The 19,875-nt window shown below is 53.3% G+C and overlaps 1 protein-coding gene across 6 annotated transcripts in view; it reads right to left on the bottom strand.

The window, feature by feature from the left end:
- Positions 1 to 2,299: 2,299 nt before the first annotated feature.
- Positions 2,300 to 19,875, bottom strand: part of PPP2R1B (protein phosphatase 2 scaffold subunit Abeta) — a 33,525-nt gene continuing 15,949 nt past the window's right edge. For 2 of the 6 annotated variants that reach the window (XM_042959473.1, XM_042959472.1), the window contains exons 12-17: positions 15,583 to 15,737; positions 15,088 to 15,230; positions 14,603 to 14,694; positions 10,198 to 10,319; positions 3,198 to 3,278; positions 2,300 to 2,444 (exon numbers count right to left, since the gene is read on the bottom strand). In XM_042959473.1, the coding sequence (XP_042815407.1) occupies positions 2,352 to 2,444; positions 3,198 to 3,278; positions 10,198 to 10,319; positions 14,603 to 14,694; positions 15,088 to 15,230; positions 15,583 to 15,737 (686 nt within the window). In that variant the 3' untranslated portion in view covers positions 2,300 to 2,351. Of the gene's footprint in view, positions 2,445 to 3,197; positions 3,299 to 10,197; positions 10,320 to 11,803; positions 14,198 to 14,602; positions 14,695 to 15,087; positions 15,231 to 15,582; positions 15,738 to 19,875 lie in introns of those variants that run through there. The other 4 variants (XM_042959474.1, XM_042959475.1, XM_042959476.1 and 1 more) reach the window with 4 other exon arrangements.

Raw genomic sequence — 19,875 nt, forward strand, 5'->3', positions numbered from 1 at the left:
AACTGGAATCAAGAGGGCCTGGCCAGGCGCGCAGCGCTTCCTCTGGGCTCTGTCTCACCGCGGTCTGGCCGAGGGCCTGGAACACGTCGGAGCTGAAGCCCGTGCCCTTAGATCAAGTGGAGAAACGCTGGTGGGAGGCGCTGACAGATGTTGTCATGAGACATCCAGACCTAGGTTTTCTGTAGACCTACAGCAGTTCGTTACCGGGGGAAACCTTGGTGAACAGCTGTGTGCCATTAGATCTGGGCAAAACGAAACACAAAAAAAATGCAATATATTTTTCACTGAAGCCAAGCGACAGCCCGTCGTGTTCAGGCAGGTCGAGACTACGTAGTGGGATTTGACGCATAGGAAGGAAAATTATGCTCGGTCACCGAATCCTAAGTTTGAAGCTGCTGATGCAGGTCGTCCCCAAGGCCACTGCAAAGCAGGGGGACGTGAGCTTTGTTTCAGGGGCTGCTGAGTGACAGCCGGGACTGAGCCTTGATACTGGCAGTCGTCTCCACCTGGAGCAGTGACTTCCCCCCCCCCCCCCGCCCCTTTTCAGAGGTTTCTGGGGCTCCTACTCTGTTACCTGTAGAACCACGAGACCCACCGCAGTGGAGACTGGGGAGCACCGGCCCTGGGCCAGGGGAGGACGGGCTCTTCCCGCAGAGTCTTCTGTGGAGACCGCTGCTCCCGGGCGGTCAGTCTTCAGAGGGCCTTGCGGCGCTTTTAAAATGTAGTCACTACTTTGACTTTATACTCTATGTTGCTAGTAGTTTATGGAGCTTTGTACATTTGGACAGTTTCATGTAGGGCTTAGCAATTCTAAGGACAAGAAAAATGAACTTCGATCTCCCATGTGAAGTGGTAGTGCCGTGCCTTTTTTGCCCAGACCGTGCTTTAATTCTTTCTTTTCTGTAGAAACCAACAGTTTTCCATTTATGTCAAGGCTGAATCCAAAGTCCCTTCGGAGTTTGTTTTCCACCATGTGGGAATCGCGTTCTTCATTTCCTTCAAAGTTTTAACTTGTAATGAAATGTTCAAGTATTACAGCAATATTCAGAACCACAGATGTGTTAACCATCTAGCAGACCATCTGCCAAACACGTTCTAGGACTAGCGAAACGTAACCTTAACCCTTCCAGTTCACTCATCAGAGGAAGTCAAAGCTAGATGCACCAGCTAGTTCATTGTGTACCTAGAAGGAGCGAGTAACCACCCCGCGTTACAAACCCAGTGTTCCTGACAGACGGTCGTTTGTCCTGTAGCCCGGCCTGTCCTAGCAGCAGGTGACTGGGCTGAGCACAAAGCGTCACAAAGCACAAAGAGAGACACTACACTGATGCTGCATCTAGAAACACCTTTAAGTTGCCTTTCCTCTTTGTAGTCTGCCCGAGCAGGTGAGAAGCCCCTAGCCCGGTATCAGGGAGGCGCTCTGCAGGGGGGTGAGGGTCCGGGGTTAGCAAGAGGGGGTGCGGTGGAGGACTGTTGTTTTTTTGATGGCCACAAGTCATGAAAACCCAGGAGGAATGAATTCTGTTCATTCTGTGGATTATTTATTCCTCCTCGTGCTTCAGATTCATGGTTTCGGAAGATAGAGAACATCGTTTCATTTAAGCGATGCTTGTGTTACCATCTCTAACCTGTTTTCAGTCTGCAAAATAAGCCAGTTTTGAAACACGGTTTGATTTTAGACTAAAGGATTTTTTTCCAAAATCTACAGAAGCGCTGTAGTATTTGTGAAATTAAAATGCCTTCCGGCCTGAAACTGGGGTCGCAAGAATGGCACTTAGAGGTGGACACAGAGGCCGTGGGCCATGAGCCTGGGAAACCTCTGAGCTGTGGCTGACAGGTGAGGCCGGCCCGGGGGGGACAGTCCCAGCAGCCACCAGGTCTGGGAGGCGCTCCCCCGGTGAACAGCGTGAACCACTCTGCCGGACCCGTGTCGTAAGCTCCTGTTTGCTTTCCTCATTTCAAGCAGCAATCAATAAATTCCACAACGATCGTCTTGACCGAAATGTAAGCTGGTGAGCGGAGACTGGTGGTGGTCAAGTGTTTTCCCAGCCCCGTGTGATCTGCCCCCTAACTAGTGACTGCTGTACGCTTCTGAGTTTTCACACACACTAAGATGACACTAAGAAGGCTTCGTGTTGCTCTGTTTATGAGGCTTCTCTGAAATCCTCCGGTCTGTTTCACGTTAGCAGTGTGTGCACTACTGTATAGTAATCACTCGCTTTATTGTCTTGTAAACCAGGCTCCTCTGAAGAGACTTTGGTGAGATGAACGTGAGGTAAAAATGTCATTCGGCAAAAAGTGCAATACGCGTGGTACTTTTATTTTTTATGTTCTTTTTTAATCCAGGGGTATCAGTCTCTGCTTTGGGAGAAATGCACTAGGTCTGCAATTTCCAGCTGGGCAAGTGTGTCTCTGGGATTTACATGCAACTGATATGCTGGTCCCTGTAAGGCAAGTACGCCGTGTTACCACAACAGAAATCCTCCCTTTTAAAGGCCCTGGGGGGCTACACTGCCCCCGCCCCCCCCCCCCCAGCGGGCACTGCCCTCGCGGTATCTTGAGAACAGGGCAGAAGGTTCTCGGCAGCGCCCCGTCTCCGCTATCCACTTAACGTCTGGGGCCCACGGAGGAGGACTAAGTACCCGGCACCAAGGACCCTGTACCAAACTCTTCCTCCCCCTCGGAAAGAGAAAGTCAGACTCCCTCTGTTCCTCAGAACTCAAGCCCGGCTAGGGACTTAGGCTGTTTCCTGAGTCAGGTGGGACAGGGCGTGTGCCCTTCTGGGGAGGAGACGGGCCACTCTCCCGCCACCCCCGGGCCTCTCCCCCTCTGTCCCCACGCTGTCATTAGCACCTCAGGGGGGGTGCGCGGGGCACCCGGAATCGGGAAGAAGCGGGTGTATGCAGCCAGGGGGTGCCTGGGGGGCCCACCAGAAACCACGGGGAAGGGCCACCAGCTCAGGGACGTGGATACATCAGATGAGTGGTTTCCTGGGCGGGGCCCTCCCCATCTCTAGGCCGCAGTACTTAAGTACAGGGGTCGCCGCGCGAGTCCATGGATCACGTTTAAGAGCTTCTGTCAACAGTTACACGTAAGCACCCTTTTGGTTTAAAGGATATCCTACTCCAGATCTCTTTCACATTCCTCCTCCTCTAGAGACCGTACAGCGTGTCCTCGGACCCGTGTGGGGGGCTTACCTTGGCCACATCTGTACCCCTAAACCGGGCCACCTCTACTGCCTCCTCGGAAGCCGCCCGAGCCGCGCGCTCTCTCTGTACCTAGACATCAAAGGTAAAAACTGGAGAACAGGTAGTAAGTTGGAGTCATTGTAGAGGCAGGAATCTTTGATCTACAAAAACTTCCCGAAACATCTTCAGAAGGGTGAAAGACAAGAGCAGCGTCAGCTGTGTTTCTGAACTAGACAAAAACCTTTTTTTCATGGACGTACGCCCTCTGCCAGGCGCAGCAGCGTGGCCCTGCTCGGCCAGTGGCCCGGAAGGGGTGGGGGCGCAGGCAGGTGTCCTACCCCCACACGGAGCCGCCCGCTCACACCCCACCCCGCAGCCGGGAGCCCCGCCGGTTCCCACCCCAGCCCTCAGCTCCCCCGCGTGAGAACGTGTGTACGTTAATCCACACACAGTTCACCAGGGCTCTCCTCCATTTCACAACCAGTCTATCAAGTCAGCTGGACACAGGCTCACCTCCCACAGCTGAGGAAACCAAGGCTCTGCAAAGTTGAGGTGACCTGACTGAGCGAGCAGAGCCCGCGCGGGAGGAGCCAGGACAGGCTCTGGGGTTTTCCAGCTCCTCACGCAGGCTCTGCCCCCACCGCCCCCACCGCCCCCACCCCGGTAGCATCGGACTCCTAGTGAGCCCACAAACAGAGCCCCATCTTAGCAAAGTAGCAGCGGAAGGGGGCTCTGGCCCTGCAACCAGGTTCTCCCCTTGGCAGCCGCCTGGCTTCGGGGAAGAGGCGCCTGCAGGGACAGGCCACAGCCCCGGACCCCGCATCCTTCAAGGGCCCGCTTAACCACCGGAGGTCAGACTCCCAGCCCGCGTGTCTGGTTCCTTCTAGTCGCACGACGCTCACTTCCTAGAGGAGTAGGAGGAGTGGATGGATGGTGGCAGCGCCCGCCCTGCCCTGACGGCGGAGCCTCTGCTCACCCCACCCCCCGGGCTCAGCCCCAGGGAGGCCCTTGGAGAACAATCTGGAAAGCTGCCTGGCCTCGAGGAGGGACCTTACCATTTCTTTACAGGGAAGGTCCGTCAGACACAAGTGCTGACTAGACACTTTTAGGGATGAAAAAAGATAACCCACTCTGATTGAACAGAGGCAGGGTGGGTGGGTGGGTGGGTAGAGGGGAGCTGTGAAAGAGGAAGTACAAAACAGCACCCTGGAGAAACACGACCCCGGCCTAGAATACGGTCGCATGAGCCAACAGTGAAAACCCGGACGGCTGCTGGCCGGGTGACGTGTGTGCCGGTTCAACATCTCCATCAAGGCCATGCGAGTGGCCATGGCTTCCCACTAGGGGTGAAAAAACCTGCCTTGGCCAAGATCTCCGAAGGGAAAAGAAGCAGAAAGAAAAGGTCCGCTTCTCTTCGGGGACTGCAATTTAAGAAATAAAAGTGATCGAGATATTTGCACTTTGTGGAAAGGGCAAGATTATTTGCTTATTTCTGAAAGGAGGAGGGTTGGTCTTTGGTTTTGTGAAAGAGTTCCTTTTGATTAAAATCTAATTGTAGTTATTTTTTCTGTGTGCTTTTTTTTTAAGTTACTAAGAAAAAATGGTGAGTTCAATAGCTTTGGTATTTTGAGTGCAAATCATAATAGCTCCAATGTGAAAAAAAAAAAAAATCAAAATGTAACCTGTCCCTGTTAGAAAATTGCCTAAAATGCAGTTTAATAAATGATCTTTGTTATCAAATGGTAATTTAAAGGGGGTAATTTTCTGCGAAGAAAATGTACTGTTTTTATGTTTCCAACATAAAATTGAACTAAAATAAAAACAACTTGTTTTCTAAGAGCCTGGGTGATCTGAATGTCAGACGGACGAGATGGGGCCTTTACCTCATCGGGCCTTGAGTGGAATTTATTTGAAGTCTGGAAGGTGGCTGTGTTCCCTGAGCTCTGGTGCCCATTTCAGGCTCCAGAAAAGGACAGCGGATAATATGTTCTCATTGACGTCAGCAGGGTAAATAATACCTTGCTCTGAGATCGCCCGAGTCCATGTCAGCCACTGCAGAAGGCTGGCGGGGACAGGCTGACCACCGCCCGCCGCCTGGGCCGCGCTGCCTGGCTCTCCCGGAGCCTCCGAGACGGAGGCCGGGCGCCTCGGGCTCCCCCAGTTCAAGCTGCAGAGCAACTGGGGGGAGGGGCGGGGTGCCGCAAGCCCCCGCTGCGAGTCCACAGTGGCCCCCTCTCTCGGCCTGAGGAGCCCTCCGCCCGCTGCTGGCGCGCACACCGCCCCGGCGCCCTCCGGTGCTGGAGAATCCCTTTGCGAGGCACCGCGAGTAGACCCGAGTGAAAGAGCGCGAAATCCTGCTTTCCGGCAGCGAGTTCAACGGGGATTTGGTTTCACTCAAACCGTCGCAGCGGAGCCCATGCTGCAGAACTGAGCTCCCACGCGGGGATCGCCTGACGTCCGCAGGGGCGGCCACGCACAGCAAGAGAGCACGGCGCTCCGCGCCCACCTGTTCGGCCCCAGCACCGCATGCAGGTGCTCGGTCCTGACCTTGAGAGCTGTTACCCCTGTTGGGCAACCCAAGAACTTGGTGACCCTGAGGTTCAACTGCCTCTTTTTTTTTTTTTTTTAAAGGAAAGCACTCAATTTCAGTAATGGCATTTTGCAAACTATCCCTTTTCCCCCCAAATTTCTCCATGATCCTCGTGTTGCCAAAAACAGCCCAGGGGCACAAGCCAAAATAACAGACCTGCTGGCACGGAGTGACCGAAACCAGCCAGTCGGGCCCCTGACTTAAACATTCTCCAGGACATCCTTCCCTTCTGCAGCCTTTGCGAGCCAAAGTCTTGGCCCACGTGGAGGAGGGAGAGCCCCCTCGGGAGAGCTGAACCCCAGGCCTGGGGTCTCTGCCAGGCCCGGTGGGGGCTGGGACTCACCAACACTGCCTGCACTTGCAGAGGGACACGGTGTCTGCAGTCCGCTCACCAGCACGCCACCATCGCCACACGTCTGGGCCCTGCCCAGGCACGGAAGGCCTCGCACCCCAAGCCGGTGCTCCTTCACAGACAGAGTCCGGTCAAGCTCCGCATCAGGGAGGCTTTGAGAGTTTCCCACTCAATCTCTCCTTGCTCCTCAAAGAGGAGGAGGAAATAATGAGGCCTGAGATGCTGTAAGGGGACGGGTCTGAGGGTGCCGACCCTCAGGACTGAGTCCGTTACTGTGCCAGGGCCACTGCGCAGCTGCGAGTGAGGCCCAGCTGAATGGAGGCGGAGGCCCCGAGGCCTTTCCTAGAAGCACACCATGCAGGGGACGCTGAAGTCTCAGGCACCTCCTCAGCGTGAGACCCACTGGAGCTGCCCTGGAGTCACCAGAGAAGCCCACATGTTGGGCAGGGTCGTTGTGCCAGCAGAGAGGCCCCAGGGACCGAAGGGCCCGGCCAGGAGAACAGGGCGTCGCTTCCCCAGGCTCACCTGCTGGAGTCCCCACCCCCGACCAGAAAGGCCCTCCAGGCAGAGCGGCGCCTGCCGGGGATAGGGGACATCGGACAGTGCCAGGGACAGCGTGGGAGGTGGCAAAACACCACTGCCAGCCCCGCCAGGGTGCTGAGCGCATCATGGCAAAGGCTCGTTGTTCCCAGGACTAACTCGGGGACACTCACCAGCTGATTTAACTCCTAGCTTTACTGTGAGGGTCAAGGGGGGCCGGGCCCTCCAAGCAGAAAGCCCCTCAACAGCTCCTCATACAGTCTCCCCTCCAGCCGTCTTGCTCTCGCTGAGCTCCTCACCCCCCAACAGCAGACTCCCACGTGGGCGTGGGACACCTGGGAGACCTCGGCACTGGCCGAGGGTGGCTGCCCAATTCTGAGCACCTGCTCCAGGTTGAGAACCGAGAACTTTGGTTCCTGGATTCCTCCACTCTCGGTCATGAGTTCTGGGCAGCACCAGCCACAGGTCCCACAGCCGGAAGAGCATCCACGAGAAGCCACATCCCACCCAGAAGAAGGCCTGTGTCATCCACCTACAACTTCCAGGCCAAGCCCCTGGACAGAGGGGCAGACGGCCCCAAGCTCCAGCAGGGGGGATGGTGCCAGGAAGAGGCCAGAGCTCCAGTCTCTGCTGTGCGTCCTCCACGCCCAGGCCTCCGGCAACCTCTCCGGGCCTCTTCCCTCCAGGCATCCAGAGCTGAGCTCCAGAGATGGCCCAGGAGGCCCCCAGGCAGCTCTCGGGCGGGGGGGGGGGAATGAGGACAGAACAGGCAGGAGGTTGGCCCCAAGAGCCCAGACGACTGAGCTGCCCGGTGGCCCCACCTCAGGCTAGCCGGAGCTGCCCAATAAGAGCACGGAAGACAGGCCAGAGGCCAGAGGTCCTCGGGGCCCAGATGACGCGAAGTCTGGGGGAAATCAGCAAAGCTGGAAAAACCACAAGTGGAAACAAGAGCGGAAGGAGAAAGGGGTGCAGGGGGAGGGATCTGTGCCGGACGGACTGCTGGACCGAGGGGAGCGGAGGAAGAGGAGGATTCGGCAGGTCGGCGCCCGCAACCATTATCTACGGATGCCTCCCTGGATTTGAGTCTCCAAACCCGGCCGCGTGGAGACCGAATGTCCCTCACAGCTGCTCCTTCCTGCAATAACAAGACTGACATCACTGTTGTCAGGGAAATGGTGTTTTGATTAAAATCATGTGACGGCTACTTTGTGATTCAATAAACAAATCCTGTGTTAACCCTCGCCTGACGGAGGGCAGCCCCATCACCACAGGGCAACCGCAGGGCGACCGCAGAGCGTCCTGGAGGGAAGCCCTGCCCGGCAGGAGGGGGACGGCCCGGCCGCCGCCACTGCCACCACGACCAGGCAGCTGAGCGCACCTGGGGTGGGCCGGGAGCTCGAGGCGGCCGCGCTGTTCCCCGGCGGGTCCCGCGCGGAGGGCACGGGTGACGTCCAGCACAGACATCTGCTCTGCAGGCGCGGGGCCGAGCGGGCACCCTGCGACCAGAGGAACCGAAACGGCTCTGGCCTCGGGCTCCCCTCCCCCGGCCCAGGCGGCAGGGATGCCCCACGGCTCCCGCCAGGCCCCAAGGCCGACCCGGGCGGCCAGCGGCACGGACGGCGAGGGAGGGGTTAAGAACAATTTCTGGCTTGCGTTGGATGACTTCCTGGATCACTCACTTGGCTGCCGGCCCCTGACACGCAGGGCTCTGCCTGGCAACACTCAGTTCCTTCCATCTCACCCTCAGGTCATTTTCCTTCAGAGAAACGAAGGCAGGGAAGGCAGGGGGTATTTCTGGGTTCAGTGATCTGCAGCCTCAGCAGCCTCCAATGCCAGGAGACCCCGAAGCAGACAGGACTTGGGGGGAGGCTCACAACCCGCCGACAAACGGAGCCAACGGCACCGCCCGTTTAGGGCCGTGAAGACCAAAGGAGAGTCCGCACAGTTCGCGAGGCCCGAAGTTCAAGGAACGACAGCTAACGCGGCCATCGCGGGGCTGCTGACTTAGCCGAGCAGGTCGGCCACGGCGAGGTCGCCTCCAGCGTCCCACGCTCGGGTCAGACGTGCGCGCTGCATTTATTTAGTGGCACGGCCAGTTGCCCCTGACTTTGTAGGAAAACACCTAACACCTTTCTTCCCAAGCAAGGCTGCGGCGTAGGCCTGAAAATATGTGACTCAGTCCTGCCCCTTCAGTGAAGGCATCTTCCCAAAGGCCAAGTTCCGTGAGACACAAAGGGCCGAGCACTCAGGCGCGTGTCGGGGCCCCGCGGCCGGCCGCAGCTGTGAGCGACAATGTCCCCCAGCGCAGCCCGGGGTGCAGCCACCAGCACAACAGCTTGGCGGGGCCGGGCGTGGGGGGGGCGGGGTGCTGCCCGAACCGGGCATGCCTGGCAGCTCCAGCCCACAGGCAATGGACAACACTCTACGGTGAAGGACCGCAGTTCGGGGCCTGGACAACAGGACCAAATTCTCGTGGCCTCAGTCTACTTAGAACGAGAGAGAAGCCAGGGAGATTCGGAAGGCAAGCTTTCCACGTCAGAACGTTCCCCAAGCAAACCCACCACAGCAGGCATGAGGAGGCCGACGTCTGCCCAATCCACCACACACAGCCCGAGCTCAAGAGCGGGCGGCTGAGGCCTCTGCCCCGACACACGGCGTGGGCACCGCGCGGGTCCACTTACACGCAGGGTTTCCCCTAAATCCAGTGTGAGTGTAGTTCCCTTTCTTAGGGTTTTAATACGCCTTCTCCTCTCTAGCAGACCTGGCTGTAAGAAATAATACACATAAGGTACAAAATACGTGTTCGTCGACTGCTGGTGTCGTCGGCAAGGCTTCCGGTCAACAGAAGGCTACCAGTAGCTACGTTTGGGGGGTCCAAAGTTCTATGTGGAGTTTCAACTGTGCAGGGCCGGGGGGGCGGGGTCAGCACCCCAACCCGTGTTGTTCCAAGTCAGCTGCATTTGTGAGCCATACGCCACGCTCCCAACAAAAAGCCCCAGGGCAGGCGCTGGCACCAGCTTCGATTAATGAGCAGTTACTCTCAAGTTGAAAATTCCCGTATACCTCCCCTAGACAGACATCAAACGGGGCTTGGGGCCCCGACACAGGGCGAGCGACAGAAATGGTGCTTCCCTTGAATGGAGAGAACCGCCTGAGAGGAGCCGTAGCAAGTGAGAATGGCCGCCAGTCTCTGAGGGGAGTGGGAACAACCCGCATCTCCAGAGGCGACTCCACCAACCACCCCGTCCTCTGTGTGAGCCTCGCTGCCCACACAGCGGGGAGGGCGGCCGGGAGGCCTGTGGCCACAGGAGCCCCAGAGCTCTGGAGAGCCCACCCCGCCCCTCAGAAGGAAGGACAAGGAGGAGGGCAACAGGCTTTAAAACCACACTCCGTTGGCCTGAAAAATCAGTCTCCTGAAGAGAATTAAAGGTACCACTCTGCTGCAGCAGAGGTCCCCCTGCTGCAGCACCACGCCACGCTGGCCACCCTGCACGCGCACCTGCAGCCCAGGTGTCCGTGGCGCTTACCTTTCCTGGGTCCTCTTCGGGCCCTCTGGCCCTCAGGAAGTGGTTCTTGTCGGCCCCAGGAGCGCTGGGCTCCTCACTGTCCTTCGCAGGGAAATCTGGCTTCCTCAGCCTCTGGGCCACCACTGGAGACACAGACGGCAGTCCCGTAACCGGCCCTGGGCCCCGCCGGCCAGCACCTCCCAGCCAGGACCCCCCCCACCCCCCCGCCCCCAGCTGCCCCAGCACTGCTACGACCCCGGGGACCCGGGCCCAGGAAGCACCGCAGAACCTCACTGAAGGTGCCCGTCCCTCAAGGGCCACCGAGCGCCACCCCCACAGGGTCTTAGGGTGCCAGCTGGGTGCTCCCCCACACGGCGGTCACTGCCTGCAGAGCCCCGGCCGGACAGAAAAGACCAGACTCCTCTCAGAACTGGGAGGGTCAGCTTCAGGGACCTGGAGAAGGGAAGGAGTCGGCTTCACTACCCAGCGAGTCAACTCCGTCCTCCAGAAGACTGCCGTCTCAACCGAACATTATAGTTTCCTGGAATCAGGAGGCTCATGGAGGCGAACGGGGAGTGGGACCACCGTAGGTATAAAAAGGCCCGGCGCCACAGGAGTGACCGGGAGAGAGGGGCAAGGCCCTAGATGGCGGCGGTGACACAAATCCCAGGGAGACAATCCCACACCGGCGCAGAAGCACTTCATCCTCAAACTGAGGCGGCGGCTCCTGCTCTCTGGGCTCCAGGCAGAGCGGATGGAGGCGGCTTCAAGAGAAGAGCACGGGGCAGGGGACCAGAGCGCCACAAGCTCAGTACAAGGCAAGAAGGCGGGCCGCGCACCCAGCGAGTTTGGCGGCCCTGCCCCGCCGTCCCTGGGGGGCCACCGGCACGTGAGTGCTCCAGGAAAGCATCGACTTTCCACTCCGCGGCCACACGGTGACGGGTAATGCCGCACCGAGGACGCACCGCTGCGGCTCCCCTCTGCGTCAGGAATGACACGTCCGTTTCCCCCAAAGGTCTGAGTGAGCATCCCGGAGGCCTGGACCAGACAGCTCAAAGGTCGGGCCGCTGTGCTGATCAGGACGAGCCGTCCAGCAAAGACCCCGGGGCCCCGCAGCCCAGTGGCCAAGCTGTGGCACCTCCATGAGCCAAGGGCCATCACTGCAACGAGCCCTTGTCAAAAACCACACACTGAGCTGTTCGTTCTCATGAAACAGGACGTGTCTTCAGGTTGCTGTCTTCGCAGCAGCGCAGAGAAACAGGATCTGGCCTCTTGATCCTGTGACGGGGAAGCCACACAAACGTGGGAAGAAACACACAGATGAATCCCGTGGTTGAGGGGACGGCTATGCTGGCTTAAGCCTGTTCTGTCTCTGCTCCACTCTCCTGCCTGACTGAACGGATGCCAAGGGGGCAGGACAAGAACTACGCTCCTCCCCGGCAACGTACACTGGGGGCCATCACGCAAACCCCAGCGGGGCCGCTGCCAAAGCGGGGCCTGAGGAAGGGGGCCCAACCCTCGCGTAAGAGTGGTACAGTCCTTCCTGGGCCAGCGGGAGGAGACGCAGTCTGGTACCTTCGACAACACGTTCTTCGCACGCAACACATCAGAGGACAGGTTTTAGAAATTCATTCAACATGTTTTTATTGAGCACCTTCTATGTAGGCCAGACACTGATCTAGGTGCTGGCGATACAGAAGACAAAAAAATAGACAAAAATCCCTGCCTTTCCAGAGCTTCTGGAGCTGACATTCTAATGAAATCAAGATAAGAAAAGTAATCCATGGCCAATATGACCAGTTATGAGCCAGAGAACAGCTCCCCTGAGTAACAGAAGGGATTCCCTATCGCTTAATCAGAAAGTCAATCAAGTCCCTACGGGGTCACCCAAAATGACAGAGCCCTGCTTAGCTCCCAGACCCGTGCTTGAGAAATCAAGGGCTTCTGTCTCCTCTTGACCACAGTCTTGGAGGGAGAGGCCAGTGCTCAGGGCTCCCCAGGAGTACATTTAAAGTCTAAAAGGCATTTAAAAGTCTGTCCCCAAACCAATGGCATTCCCAACCAAAGAGTAAAGCAATAGCTGTGTGACTTTGTTTCAAGAATCAAGAATCGAGACAACAGCCTCTCAAATATGCAATTCACCAAGTGGAACACAGCCTGCAGAGAACAAAAAGAACCATCAAACTAAAATTAAAGTGTTTACAGCATAACAGTAAAGACATTAAAATGAGAATGCAGGAAAATTTTTTGCATAGCAATAGATTTAATCCTTGGCCCAAAAAGTAATAAAACAGAAACTTCCTAGAAGGCAGCTGCCAGTTTCAAATGCAGGCCGATACTGTCTGAGTCAGGTTCTGTTTATCTAACATATGACAAACCTGGAAGCATTTGGTCCAACTTGGTTTTTTACATAATAGTTTCATGTGCAGACCTTTATAGTAAGTCTTCACCTTCACGGAGCAGGACAGGGCTCACTGGGTTTACACAAGGTTGTGAGTGAAAGAAAACAATTCAAAAACCCAAACGGAAACAAGCAAACCACACAGCAAGCATACGAGGAGCAAAACATAAGCTACAATGAAGCGTCATTAATTAAAATTATTAGGACAAGGCGAGTTTGAAATCTCAAAGAATAAGTATCAATATTCTCGGTGAAATACATAAATATTTCAGGGACATAGAGTAAAATGAATACATCTAAAAAAAAGGTGTAACCCGTAACGATCCTCATGGAAGTTTTTTTAATAAAGCTGAAGAGTGATCAGTAATTGGCATATCAACTGGATATCAATTGGATAAAGGGGGCTTTTTAAAGAGAGCTTTTTAAAAAGATTTAAGTAGTTCAGATACAATGGGTTTCCTGACATAGTATTAATTTGCTTCAGCAAGCCCTTCGGCTTGGCTCATTACCTTAAATTCCAGGAGAAATTAACGAGGTTTTACCGTAAAGTACAAACACAAACATTTCAAACGGTAAGTCTCCAGAGTCACCCACACCAAGACGTTAGGAAGGAAGCTTGTTGGTAGCTACCGGCGGCACAAGGCAGCGGGGACCAGATGTCAGCAGAGCTGAAAGCAGGGCCAGCTAGAGAGCAGGAATCCCTCCCAGAAGCCGACCAGTGGTTTCTCTACTCAGCAGACACACAAAGGGCAATCTTACAACGAAGCAGTAAAACGACTGCTTGTTAGGAGGCACTAAGTTTTAAGCTTCTGGTGGAGAGACCAGGAAAGGAGGTGGGGGGAGGGAGCGAAGGAGCGGTGTTTGAATGCTGTTGCCATGGTGAGCCACTGAAATTCAGTCAGCTTCCAACACCCCGCTAGCAGCAAGTGGCATCTGTGTTTCAGGTTTCCGAAGGACATGATTACAGCAAAAATCAAGCAAATAAACCCCAAAACAACCTCTACGTGAACCCTGAGCTTCCACACTCCCCTTTCATGGGAGACACTAACGCAGACCATCAGTATCCAGGAATATGTGGCTTTCACTAGGTGACATCTCAGTGTAGCTCCCAAACAGAGTGTTTATAAAATAAGGTATTCCAAATCACGTACATTTAACTTTGGAATCATGGAGGGAGACACACACGATACATGTAAACATCAAGAGAATCACTCCACTCCCTGTCTGGGTCCAAACCCATCCAGTCGTGGTTGGAGACAGTAAGTGGCCGGGGCCTGACCAAACAAACAGCAAGTGTGCGGGAGCCCCGACGGTGCCGGATAATCATTAGGAGGCAATCAAGAAATGACCGACCAAGGGTCAGGAACTGGTCACAAACAAGAAGAATGCGTTAAATGTAATTATCCCAAAAGTGAAGAGACAGACAATCCCATTTCGTCTTCAGAAAGAATCAAGTCACTGAAATTTGATCTCTTGTAAGTTGTTGCCATTTGCTTGGATGAAGCCTTGAAGGTTTTCCACTCTGTCTCCACCCAGCATAAGAACACATTGACTAGAAATCTGTGGTAAGAATTTAGTAAAGTCTTTTCCCTCCTGTTCCTCATTATGCCAATGCAAGCACTGGAAAATTCCAAACAGAATCAAGTTAGTGGCACAGAAAGTTCATGAACTATCTATGTGAATGTTCACTATGCCAACAATGACCCAAAAGCATGACATGGTTAACTTCTCACCGTGGTCAGTTTCTTTACTCTGCCAGGCTCATCAAGTTAAACTTTAAAACCATTATAATCCAGACAACAAACTGTTCTTACCAGTGAGAATCCTAGTCCGCCCAGCCCGATCCCTGGGACTAAGAAAATGGCCTGCTCAGCAGTGGGCCAAAAAGGTTCTACAGGGGCCAGGGGCCCAGGCGTTGTAGATGCTCTCGGCCCTCCGCTCCCCTTCACCATGGCCTGCCCACCTCGCTCATGCCCACCCCCACAGCCAAAGCCCGAGGTGCAAGACGGAAACAGAAAGGCCTACCACTTATAGCTTCCTGTGCGAAGTACTTGACATCCACGTCTTCATCCTGGCCCAACTTCTGCAGTACTGGCTTCACTTCCTCCCGCAAAGCACTGAAATCCAACAGGATTGTCTGTGAAAGGCAGTCCTCTCAGCCACATAAAGGCTCTAGGATATACACGTTCTATGGTAATTTTGAAAGTTTAAAATTTTTAAAAAGTTAATTCTTTAGGCAATTTCTGGATACTAACTAGGTAATCGCAAAAATCCTCAATAGCTTCAGACAACGATCTGCTGTTGCAATCAATAGCATACAAAATCATACAGTAGCTTCAACGTAGAAGTCGGAGTGAACACTTCAGACACGGTTGTTAAATGATCATCTTTACACAAACCCCTATTTCAGGTAAAGGGAAAATCAGTGACCTTAATTTTTGCTCTAACTCCCCAGAAGAGGGTAAAAATTTAAATCTACTTCTTAAACCAGAGTAATACTCAAGTCTTACTCAGTGTTCAGAACTGGTCCAATTTTCTGAAGAGATTTGGCTACATTGAAACGGACGTTCGCCACTTGGTCTCCTGCCATTTTCAGTACAACGGGCAGCATGTGCTTCGTGGTTATTTCCTGACCGCAGGCTTCAGACAGCGCCTAGAAAAAGAATTAAGAGAGCGCACTTAAAACACTTTCTCATGTATTTAAATATCCCCAAATCTGAGACAACAAATTAACGTTTAATGAGAAAGTAACTGACCTGCAGGAAAAGGTTTCTCGTTTGCACCTCTGAATACGGGATACAAAGGAGCATTGGAAAACTCAGTTAAACCGGAATTCCCGGCTGACCGCACTCCTGCACATTTTACCATGAATTTAAAAACGGATGTTTTCCTCGTCAACCGTCCAAGTTAATCGGTATAAGAAACAGATTATTCAGAATTCCGAACGACAGCCCCAAAAACCTGCTTACCGCCTTAGCTTAGCAATAATCCTGCGGAATACTCACGTTAATGCAGAATAAGGTGGTCATCCTGTGCAAGTAATTGGGATCGTTCGCCATGACTAACACTCTGGGAACGATGGTGTTCTGGGCCCACTCTGTTCCGAACTTCTGAACGAGCTTCATGAGGTTGTTGGTGGCGGCTTCGCGGATAGCATACACTGGCAGCAGAGGCGCAGAGCACACGGTCACGAAACTTACGTCAGGAGCACAGCCCCGTTCGCTCACATCGTCAGCCAAGGGGACCAAAAACCAAACCCTCCCAACACTCCCGATTTAGTCGTACTACACTGGCAAACATGCTCAGACGTGACTCATGATATACTGACTTGGTCTTATCATAGTTTACAGATGTGCCCTATGTCCAAGACAAAGGAGGTAGGGAGCTCGTTCTAGTGCCTACTATGTGCCAGGTGATCCGGAAAGAAAACAGAGGCTCCCTCCCCTCAAAGATCACGTGCTCTATCAGACACGTAAGCTAACGCGGGCCGACAAGTCACGTGGTGGAAGACGGACCCTGACGAAGAATGAAAGTGTGTAGCAAAGGTCCTGAGGGCTGTACCAGAGTGGAGAGAAAAAAGAACAGGGAGGTCTGGGAAGCTTCAGGGAAGAGACGACTTGCTCTGTACCTCAAAGACTGAGGAGGATTTGTGTAAGTAGAGAGAGGAGGGAGGAATTCCTGGTGGGCACAAATGGACCCAGGGTACAAAGGAGACTAACAGCACTCAGCAAGCCATCAGGTCGAAGAGTCAGGGGGGACCCGGAACACACAGCACCTGGAGAGCTAAATTTAGACCCTGTAAGAAAAACGCTGAGTTTTTAAGGCAAAGTTGTAACCTGATGACCAATGTGGTATTTAAGCAAGATTATTCCAGCAGCGACAACAACAGCTGGGGAGACAAGGCCAGCAAGGAGGTCACTTAGAGGCCAGTGTGGCCCCCTGCATGACAGCAAATGAAAACCTCCGACGACCTGCCTCTCTGCCCATAAAATGTTGATGGTGCGACAGCATGTCAACGTCTTCTGTGAATGACCGCCCGCTTTAACGTCTAAGAATTCCCTGTAAGATCATTTATCGAGGACATCGTCAATCTAGATGATCAGGCCTGAGCTACTACCTCCTCAACAACTCGCTGCTGCGCACAGCACTGACCAAAGTCAGGCCTGGTGCGACCGCATTTCGCAGGTCCCGGAGGACGCCACGCTGGGGCTCAGATAACGAGTCCAGGGCAGGGGGCACGCACTCCTTGTTCTACTTCTTTCCCTAGGCAGGCCTAACCCTCCTGGGTAATGGGACAGGCAAGGGTAGCCATCCAAGCCACAGCCCCAGCCCTGGAAGATTTATGTGAGGCTTCTGGACAGAAAACACCCAACTCTTCCCAGTGAGCAGATCCTCAGGCAGTGCCAACTGAGGCCAACAGGAAGGACCGCGCAGCCAAGAAAGTACATAATTTATTACCAATATGAAACCTGACCAAGGTCTATGGGAGAAGCAACCTGTCAGTGACAGCCAGAAGCATTCGTGGAGCGCACTCAAGCCGACTTTTCTACCCGCGCCCCAAGACCCGAATTCCCTCCACATTCAGAGCCTTCGCGTTTCGCACAACCCCCTCCCCATCTCCCCCGCTACGGTGGAACCACCAAGAGCATCTGTGTCTTGTCTGATTCTGTTGTTTAATTTGCTCGACATCCTTCTCGTCATCACGCCATTACCATAGGAAGGGACCTCGCGCCGGAGTAAGCAGAGACGGCGCACACACTCGGCCTGGGCCCTGACCTCAGCTGTACTCAACGGGACCTGGCAGATGCCCGCTATGGTCCTGGCTCCTCTGAATTTTGTGCCAAAAGAACGCAAACCATTCCAGAGTTCTGCCAGTTGGCTCTCCTTGTTTCGTCTCTCTCCCCTTCCCCTCAAGGGTCCCTCTGAATGCCTAACACCCTCCATGTGCTCACTCTGATGCCTGCCCCCTTCTCCTGTAAGAAATCCATTCCCCTTCTAGATCCCTCCCCCTGATCAATACTGTCCACTCAACCTCAGAAAAAGTGATGACCCTTTCTCCTTTATACTACTCTGGACTTTCACAATATTCTTGCAGTAGTTTAGTAAGCAGGAAAAAAGCTTCAAAAATGTAACTGAACAGTGATCACTACATAGCAGTTAGTCTAAAATGCAGAACAAAACCAAACAACAAAATCCCATGTGATTAATTACATACAGAACAACTACAGAGCTGACATTTCATTGATTCAAAGAACGCTTACAATGCCTTAAGTTTAGCATGCTAGCGTGCCGCTGCAGAAAAAAGGGCCAAGGGTCCCTCTTACTCCCCAACTGGGAGGGAAAAAATCTGAGCACTGAGAAAAGAATAACTGACTTGCACAGACAGTACAATCTTACATGGAAAGGATGTCAGGAATTCAATTCTCTGTGGAACATTAGGACTTTAAAAGTTCCTCAGAATTGGGGCACCTGGGTGGCTCAGTCAGTTAAGCATCCGACTTCGGCTCATGTCATGATCTCGCGGTTCGTGGGTTCGAGCCCCGCGTCGGGCTCTGTGCTGACAGCTTAGAGCCTAGAGCCTGCTTCAGATCCTGTCTCTCCCTCTCTCTGCCCCTCCCCTGCTGGCACTGTGTCTCTCTCTCTCCCCCTCTCTCTAAAAAATAAACAGTAAAAATAATTTTTAAAAAAAGTTCCTCAGAATTAGGAATGCAAGCTTTCAAAAAAAAGTACCGAATGACCTGCTGGGATGTGTCTTTCAAATAACATTAAATATCTATGAGAAATAAACATTTTCTTTCAAAAAGGAGAGAAATTTCTTTCCTATGATTTACCAAGCTTAAGTTTCATTTAAAAAGAAAAAAATAGGGGCGCCTGGGTGGCTCAGTCGGTTAAGCAGCCGACTTCGGCCCAGGTCATGATCTCGCGATCCGTGAGTTCAAGCCCCGCGTCGGGTTCTGTGCTAACAGCTCAGAGCCTGGAGCCTGGTTCGGATTCTGTGTCTCCCTCTCTCTGACCCTCCCCCGTTCATGCTTTGTCTCTCTCTGTCTCAAAAATCAATAAACGCTAAAAAAACAAATAAATAAAAGAAAAGAAAAAGAAAAAAATAAATTGGCCATAAGAAGGTAACCTTAGAGGACAAGAAAATAGTCTTCACATTTAGGTTGAAAACGCTAAAATTACTTGTATATGCTTACACAAGATCTGCACATTTCCTTCACACCCTCCTCTTCACTCTCTTAGCTATTTAACCTCCCACGTGACCGAAACATGCCCTAAGAGCAACCACTTCCACATACAAGCGGACACAAGCTTCCCCCTCCTTCCAAATACCCAGGCAGAAGCACTGCAGATGAGCAGACATCCTGAGTACATATAGGACATATAAGATGCTATGGTACTGAAACAAGATGCCTATCATATCCACCAAAATACGCAACCAAAGTTTCTTATTTTATAAGCCCCCAGGGCCCTCATATGAACAGGTGTCAGGCCACACTGAAGCTGCCAGGCCTGGACATGTGGCCTAGCTGTGAATCTCATGGGTACAGAGGGCACCCCTCCCCCGCATCGCTGCCTAGCAGACCAGAGGAGATACATGCACCTGAGACCTTAGCAAAGAGTCAACGTGTAAGGTGGTTTCACAGAAAACATCCACTGCCTTGATACTTTGATATGCAGCAGCACCAGCTTTCAGTGAGTTTGTGGCGCTGAGAAGAAAAGGATTCTGTGATTGCTGAATGATGTTATAAATACACAGAGAAGATAAGTTATTTCAAAACCTATTCTCTAAAACAGGTGCTCCATCTGACCTGCCTGAGCTCGAGGCATCACCAGCTGCCAGGGAACAATAAGCCTACCTCTCATCAAAAGCAGAAATCCGGGTGCCCCCCCCTCCCCCGCCCCAAGTCACAGCTGATGTCTTCCCCTCCGAGACCCCGCCCCTGAATACCTCCTTCCCTATGTCACCTCAAAGAAGCCAAGCAGCCACTTCTACCCCCTGGGCCTTTCATCAGATTCCAACCCCTACCCCACCCGATCTAAAGGAGCCAAAAACTAGAGTACCATGTTCGACCAAAGGCCCTTGGGACAAGGAAGGAGTGTAGGGTTAAAAAAGATAGTTTGAAAATAACATAACAGAATGGCTACGAAACAGGGCAGAGATTGTTTAATGAAGAAAATAAAATTTAAGATAAAAAGAAACTGGCAGAAAATAAAAACGTCAAGCTCGTGTTCAAGGGGAGCTAACTAGACTCTAACTGAAGCCTTTCTTCGTCCCTACAAAGGTAAGGCTAAGTGTC

Source organism: Panthera tigris, chromosome D1, assembly GCF_018350195.1.
Source record: "Panthera tigris isolate Pti1 chromosome D1, P.tigris_Pti1_mat1.1, whole genome shotgun sequence".
Taxonomy (NCBI): Eukaryota; Metazoa; Chordata; class Mammalia; order Carnivora; family Felidae; genus Panthera; species Panthera tigris.